This window comes from Myotis daubentonii, chromosome 16 (assembly GCF_963259705.1).
Source record: "Myotis daubentonii chromosome 16, mMyoDau2.1, whole genome shotgun sequence".
NCBI lineage: Eukaryota > Metazoa > Chordata > Mammalia > Chiroptera > Vespertilionidae > Myotis > Myotis daubentonii.
Window position 1 is genome coordinate 16,288,892 of NC_081855.1, and position 7,240 is coordinate 16,296,131.

Here is a 7,240-nt window from a genome sequence, read left to right on the forward strand (position 1 = left end):
TCTCTCTCTTCTCTCCCCCTAACACAAAATCACGCCTGGCTGGACTCCAGACCATTTAAGTCAGAATCTCTAATTTTATGTTTTGAAAGATGACTCTTACGAGCAGCCAGGGTTGAGAACACCTGGACAAGTGTCCCCGGCTCTAGCACTCCAGTGTTCTGTGGTGGGGAGCCACCCAAAGCTGCAGGTGGGTTGGGCCAGTGACTAGAAAGGCCTCTGAAGTCCCACCTGCAGCCCAGGCAGCTCCAATTCCCTGCCTGGGGCGGGGGAGGTCCTCTCCGAGAGGCCCCCTGAGCTTGGAGGTTAGGGAGGTGCTTTCCTTGGGCCCTGGGTATTGTCTAGAGAAGCGACGTACGGCTTTGGGGCACAGAAGGCTGGACACCTGGGCCCAGGTTCCCTGTGCAGAAGGTGGATTCTTTCTGCCCAGATCTGGCCCCCAGACAATTCCAGGGTACAAAGTGAGAAGGCCTGATCTGAGCCCTGGGGAGTAGGTGGCCTCTTTCTAGACGCCGTCTCTGTCCCAGGTGAATAATTTTGTATGTAATCCAACATGGAACTGGGGTCAGGACTTAGGAAATTCCACCCATAGCCTGCCTGTCATATGGGAGCACTTGGCCACTTGATAACCTGGCAGGCACCGGCCCCAGCAGCCCGGGCTGTGTTCTGAATTACGGATGGCAGGTTGGGAGAAGGACTGCAGAAACCCCGAGGCCCGTAGGGACCAGAGCAGCCTGCAGGACTGCCCCTGCCAGGTCACTTGCAGGAAGAGAGCCGGGGCCGTGTGCTGGACGGAAGAAACACGCCCGCGTTCAGGGGAGGAGACGTTGGCAGGGCCACCTGCCACAGAGGCGATGCCGGAGCTGTCTCTTTGTTGCAGACAGTGACGAACACCTTCCGTGCAGCCAACGTCCAGATCCAGAGCCAGGACCAGAGGCTGCTGACCCTGTGGCTGGACAAGGACCATCGGCGCACTTTCAGGGATGTGGTCAGGTGAGGCTGGGCCGCCACCTCTTGGGCTGCGTGCCCCATTGGGCAAACCTAGCAGAAGCCAACCCCTCCCATCCCCCGCCTCCAGCCTCGCCAGAGGCAGATCCTGAGGCCGGGCAGGTGTTCCTGGTGGGTGTGAACTTGGGCCGCTGCCCTGTGACTTGAATCCTGGAAGAGGGGCAAGTGCACAGCTGACCCCGAGTAGCCGAGATTGCCATGAACCGGCAGCTGCAGCCCTCCCGATCCAATGCCCGGTACTGGCACTGCCCCCTGCAACACAAGCTGCCCTACGGTGGCAGCTGTGCCCAGTTCCTGTGACCCTTGTTGGGTAAGGGCGTCAGACACAGTGACCCATCCAGCCATGTTCTCCTCTCCCAGTGTTCGCCCTCGGCTAGGGGGCTCTTTCTTCTCCTGATGCTTCCTCCTCCCTCTATGGGGCCCCCTCCTCTATACCCTTTAACCCCTGAGATTTGAACCCTGAGATGGGTCTCCTGAGCTGGTCTCTCTCCACTCACAGGTTCGAGGTTGTCCCCTGCCCAGAGCCATGTTCCGGGGTCCAGAAGTCCAAGGCGCTATGGCTCAGTTCACACCACCAGAAGGAGGTGGAAGGGACCAGAGCCAAGCCCAAGCCCCTTCTCATGCCCATCAACACGTTCTCCGGCATCGTCCAGTGAGCCTGAAGGGGTAGTGGACGCGCTGAGTCCAAGAGCTGCTGGCCCACGAGGAAGGACACACTACCCACCAGTCCAAATACTCACACCGATGGCCGGAGCAAGGCCAGGCTGCCCTGGACTGGCCCCAACGAGGAGCCAGTGAGTGCCTGGAGCACAAGGAGGCTGGCCGTGAGGTTGACGGAGCCCACGCGAAGGCCCCAGGATGCCCGGGCAAAGCTGCGCACACACACAAGCCCAGCTCCTGGCACAGCTGTCCGCTCCTTCCAATTCCCACCTCTCCCACTCATGCTCCCCCCAGCCCTTAAGACCACAGTGACAGCTGCTGTTCTGGTCAGGGCCCGCGTCCTGGGGGGAAATGGGAAGTAAACAAAGGCAACTACACCTCCTCTGCCTCCCACGTCTGCTCCCTTCCCTCACTCGAGCCTCTGCCCACCTCACCCACCCCCGGGCGTCTCTCTCGGTTGAGAGGAAAGTGTCAGATTCAATAAATGCACACTAAAGTGTTTCTGTTTTTATCTAACACCGGCAATATTCCTATTTTAATAGGGGCTGGGGGCAGGACTACCCTGTGAATCCACTTGGGCCAGGTAGTGTCTGCCTGACCACACGTTGACGTAGGGACTCCCAAAACAGAGGAGGGAATGCAGGCTAGTTTCAGAGAAACCAGAGATTAGAGACAGTAAAATGCTTGGCTCTTGAGTTCAAAAACTCACACGCAAGTTAAAATAGGGAAGATCAGTGGCCCAGAACCAGTTCCCTCGCCCCCAGTACTAGCTGTGGGTGGGGGAGAAAGGAATACAGAGAACATAAAGGCTAGGCTTGAGCCCATCCCGTCAGCTTGCAATGAAAGCAAGCTGTAGACCAAATCCTGCCACGCATACACCCCCACCCGACTCCCTCCCACCCCAACCAAATCCGGCGCTGTGAGCAAACCTGTCTCTGGATGTGGCTGGTTAAGTAAATGTTGGCTAACGTCCGAGTTGGACGTCCTAGGTGTAGATTAAAACTAACCCCTTCTGGGTCTAGATGGACCCCGGATGGGGTGTGGAGTGCCACTCCAACACAGCCCTCAGCTGCCAGCCCTCTCTGGGGGTGGTCCCAACTGAAGAGGATGGTGTCACCCAGCCATGCCCCTTCCAGGGGGCACCCACGTCCCAAGAAGCAGCTCTGAGCCCTGGGGACAAAAATAGCTGCCTTCTGGGGCTCTGATTGGAGGGAGGCGGGTGATGAACAACATAACAAGTGACAAAGAGCCCCGATCTTGTGCGGGACAGTAGCTGCTGGGGAGAAAACTAAAGCGGGACGCGAGGGTGGAGTCTGGGAGGGAGTGGGTGGTATTTCAGTGAGGGTGGCCTCGGGCGGCCCCTGACAGTAACCGGGTGGTCCTGGCCTTTGAGTAAATCCTGAAGATGAGGAAGGAATTCGACTTCTATACTCACTCTCCGCTCCCCAATAGTTTCACTCGCCTGAAGCAGTTCAGGGGTCAAACTCAGTTCAGCGGGGGTCGCGGGGCTCAGCTTGGAGCGCAGCACCTGTACACACGGCAGGTGGCAGGTGCGGGGGAGAGCCAGCAGTGCCTGGCCCAGGAGGACAGGACCCGGCAGGTGGCAGGTGTGGGGGCAGCCAGCAGTGTCCGGCCAGGAGGACAGGACCTGGCAGGTGGCAGGTGCGGGGGGAGCCAGCAATGCCAGGCCCAGGAGGACAGGAGGCGGCAGGTGGCAGGTGTGGGGGCAGCCAGCAGTGTCCGGCCAGGAGGACGGGAGGCGGCAGGTGCAGCTACAGGTGCGCGCGCCCCGCCCCCAGGTGCACGTCCCTCAGGGCGGGGCCACTTCCGGGAGGGAGGCCGGACACAGGGGCGGGGGCGGCCGTTGACCAGGTGACGGGGCTCAGAGCGAAGCCAGAGGCGGGGTCCGCTCACCTCGGCGCGAGCCTCCCTCCGGGTCCCGCCTCCGCCCGCGCAGCTCCCCCTCCCTCCGCGGCCTGGGTCCCCGGCGCCGGGCAGCCATGAGCGCCAACCCCCAGTGGGACATCCGCCGGGCGCTGGGAGTGGCCGGGCTCTTCCGCGTGGTGTGCGGGGTCCGGGAGGCCGCCGTGAGCCCGTTCCTGACCCTCTACCTGAGGCAGCTGGGTCTGGCCGCGCCCTGGGTGGGCGTCCTGATGGGGACCAGGCACCTGGTCGCCGCCTTCTGGGCGCCCTTCTGCGCCTTCCTGGCCCGGAGCCACCCGAGGAGGAGGGCGCTGCTCGTCGGCTCGCTGCTGGGCTCGGCGGGAGCCAGCCTGCTGGTGCTGCTGGTGCCGCCACTGGACGCAGACCTGGGGCCCCGCTCCTGCCACGCCGGCCCCAGCGTGACCCCCGCACTGGCGGTGAACGTCACCCTGACCCAGGAGCGCGGCTGGAGCCTCCCAGCCGAGAGCGGTGCTGGGATCAGCCACGCCTCCAGCTTCAGGAAAGGACTCGTGGAAAGTGCCCAAGAACCTTCCGGGCATCTGCCCAGAAGCTTGGTGGGCTCCGGGGAAGGAGCCTGGACCGCATCCGAAGTCCGCCATCCTGTCGCTGCAGGGAGGGAAGAGGCGCCCTGGGAAGAAGGTGCCTCGAAGGTGGTCAGCACCGCCCGCCCTTCGCTGGCCGGGGGTACAGCGCTGGCGAGTCCAGCCAACGTGTCCGTGACCCAGGGGGACTCGGGGACCCTGGGCCTGTCCCCGGAAGGGTTGCTGCGGACTTTCCTTCCCTGCGTGGTGTCCTTGGTGTTCTGGGAGCTGCTGGCGGCCCCTCTGGAGCAGGTGGCGGACGACAGCCTGTTTGAGTACCTGGATGCTGTGGATGCCACTGACCGGCACCGAACCCTTTGGGCCTGGAAGCCGCTGGGCACGGCGGCGGGCGTGTGCGGCATCGCGGCCTTGGTGGAGCAGCTGGACTGCTCCCTGAAGGCCAGCGGCCCCCGGGGGGTGGTGTACTTCTACGGCTACGCCCTGGTCAGCGTCCTGGCTCTGCCGGTCAGCACTGTTTTCCCCGTCCCCCTGTGCAGGCGGCGGGAGCCCAGCTGCAAAACCAGCAAAGCGCTGTCTCTGGTGGAGGGCGACCCCCGCCTCCTCCTCCTGGCCATCACTGTCTTTCTGGTCGGAGCCGTCACCAGCACCACCCAGAACTTTCTGTTCTGGCACATGCAGGACCACGGCAGCAGCGAGCTGGTGATGGGCTTCTCCGTGGCCCTGGGCTTGCTGGGGGAGGTTCTCCTCCACCCGTTCAGGGCCACGTTGCTTAGGAAACTGTCCAGACTGGGAACCCTAGGGCTGGGGCTGGGCTGCCTCTCGGGGCAGCTGCTGTACTACTCCTTCCTCTGGAGCTGGTGGTCCGTCCTCCCTGCGCAGGTCTTGAGTGCCATCAGCCACGGGGCTCTGTGGTGGGCGGTGGGCGCCTCCCTAGAGGACCTGGCCACCCCCGGAATGGAGAGACCTCTGAGTGCCATGTTCCGAGGCCACTTCTATGGGGGCGGGGCCAGCCTGGGCAGCTTCGTGGGCGGCTTCGTGGCGAGGCACTTCAGCCTGGCGGTGCTCTACCAGGCCGGCTGCGCCGTCCTGGGGCTCTGGCTGGTCCTCTTCCTGTCCGTCCAGCCCAGGCTGCCCCAGGAGCCGCGGGTCAGCTACTCGAAGCTGCTGGTCGTGGAGGCGAGTGACACGAGCGACTCGGAGCAGGGGACCGAACGGGACTGTCTTGTGAAGGCCAGTCTGGGAAGGAGCCACAGGACTGGACAGAACTCGGCCTGCTGAGGACAGAGTCCCCGAGTCCTGCCCGGGGCTCCACGGCCTCGGGAGAGAGAGGGCACGTCGATGCGGAAGCCCCCCAGGTTCCTCTCCTTGTCGGATTGCAGCTCAATTTTGTAAAAAGCCATGGAGGAAAGAAAGCATTTGCTACAAAAACAAAGTTCCCTCTGTGGTCACTGCCTTTTGGTCTATGAGGTTTGCCAGAGCTTTCCTAGCACGGATCCGGTGCTGCTGAATCCGGCCCTGGCGGGAGCGCTCGGGTCAAACAGGCTGCGCCAGGGTGACCATGGGGCCTGCAGGGTTCCAGCAGCCGAGGGAGCAGCTGTGCATTCCTGTGGGTCCTAATGGGCCTGCGCCTGATCCTATTAAAGCCACGCCTGGGCAGGTAAGAGTTGTCATGAAAATTAGAACTCCCCCCCCACCACCCGACCCGATACACAGGTGCCCACACTCAGACCCAGGTACTTAAGTTTCCAATTAGAGAAGATGATGGAGATGTAATATGTCCAGGGGAGAGGAGGTGGGAGTTCATGAGTTTTCATTCTTACTCTCAAATGTGTCACCGGGGATAGAATCCTTAGGACTGCCTTCCATTCTTATGTCAGAGCAAAGGCAATGTCATGTCCTTTGGACTCGCATTGTACACACTCCCCTCACCTCTGCTTTGATTAGTGTGCGGCGGCCTCTGTAGGGTTCAGGTGCCACGGGTAGTCCACACGGCACCTGTGCCTAATCACTCGGTTGGGCACTTTTGCAAACCCTCCCCACATCCCAGAAAACGGTTTTTTATTCCAGGGACCAGCCCCCAGAGCCTTCTATTTTATAATCAGGTGGGTGTAGGATATTGGGTTTAGAAGGGGCCTCAACCGCAGAAAATGTCTCATAGCTGGGGAAAGGAACACACCCAGAATGTCCAATGGGTTAGTCATGGTTCTAGCAACTTTGTTCTTTTAAAAGTTCCTAAGAGTCTACGGCCATACCACCCTGAACGCGCCCGATCTCGTCTAAAAGTTCCTAAGGGTTCAAATAACCAACAAAAAATAACCTCTACCTTCAATACTAGTAATTAGGGATTCATTTGTCTTACATAAGAAGTCTAGGGGTAGGCAGTCCAGAGCTAGTATAGCTGTTTCACGATGCCACCGGGGACCCAAATCTTTTCATCTCTTTGCTTCATCATCCTCAGCTTATAGACCTCTCTCCCATATTGTTCACTCATTACACGGTGGCTCTGCAACTGCAGGCCTCTCATCCATGCTCCAGGGAGCGAGAGGATTGAATGCCTAGGTCAGGAAAACAAGAAGCTTCCCTGAAATTCATAGCCCCCGTCTGCTCACGTGGCCACCCTGAACTGCAGAGGCGTCTGGGAGGTGGAGTGTTTTCCAGTGGGCACATTTACACCCCAAGCAAAATCAGGGTCCTGTGAGGGAGAAGCGGGGCTGGCACTGCCTAGCCCAGCGCCAGAAGCGGAGCTCACATTCAGGCCTGTCTCGTTCCAAAGCCTGCGTTCTTTCTGCACAGCAAGCCTGCTTCCCACAGAAATGCCCTGAGCAACTAGACCTCACCGCAACCCTAGGAATAACGCAAATTTGTTCGCTGCATTTTACAAACAAGAAAATGGAGTCTTGGAAAAGTCACACAGTGGGTCGCGGGCAAGAACACCACCAGAGCCCTGATCTCCTTTACCCCAAATTTAGTGCGTTTTCTGCTGCGCCAGCAGGTCCACGCCTGCCTGGCCACCCAAGTCACCTGAGGAGCGTATCCAAAAAGACAGGTTCCTGGGAGCCATCGGAATCTCTCAGGTGGGGCCCAGAACC

At 60.4% G+C, this 7,240-nt stretch overlaps 2 protein-coding genes across 2 annotated transcripts in view; both read left to right on the top strand.

Moving 5' to 3' along the window:
* Positions 1-2,149, top strand: part of PIK3R6 (phosphoinositide-3-kinase regulatory subunit 6) — a 49,643-nt gene extending 47,494 nt beyond the window's left edge. Inside the window, exons 19-20 of the mRNA XM_059668647.1 lie at positions 878-990; positions 1,505-2,149. Coding sequence (XP_059524630.1) covers positions 878-990; positions 1,505-1,661 — 270 coding nt within the window. The 3' untranslated portion in view covers positions 1,662-2,149. The remainder of the gene's footprint in view (positions 1-877; positions 991-1,504) is intronic.
* Positions 2,150-3,511: 1,362 nt separating this feature from the next.
* MFSD6L (major facilitator superfamily domain containing 6 like) lies at positions 3,512-6,385 on the top strand. The gene has a single exon (XM_059668648.1). It carries the CDS (start codon positions 3,666-3,668, stop codon positions 5,427-5,429), a length of 1,764 nt encoding a protein of 587 aa, XP_059524631.1. The 5' UTR covers positions 3,512-3,665; the 3' UTR covers positions 5,430-6,385.
* The last annotated feature ends 855 nt before the right edge of the window (positions 6,386-7,240 follow it).

Bases quoted from the DNA above. Each gene is read 5' to 3' on its own strand.
- MFSD6L (XM_059668648.1), top strand. From the start codon at position 3,666: ATGAGCGCCAACCCCCAGTGGGACATCCGCCGGGCGCTGGGAGTGGCC.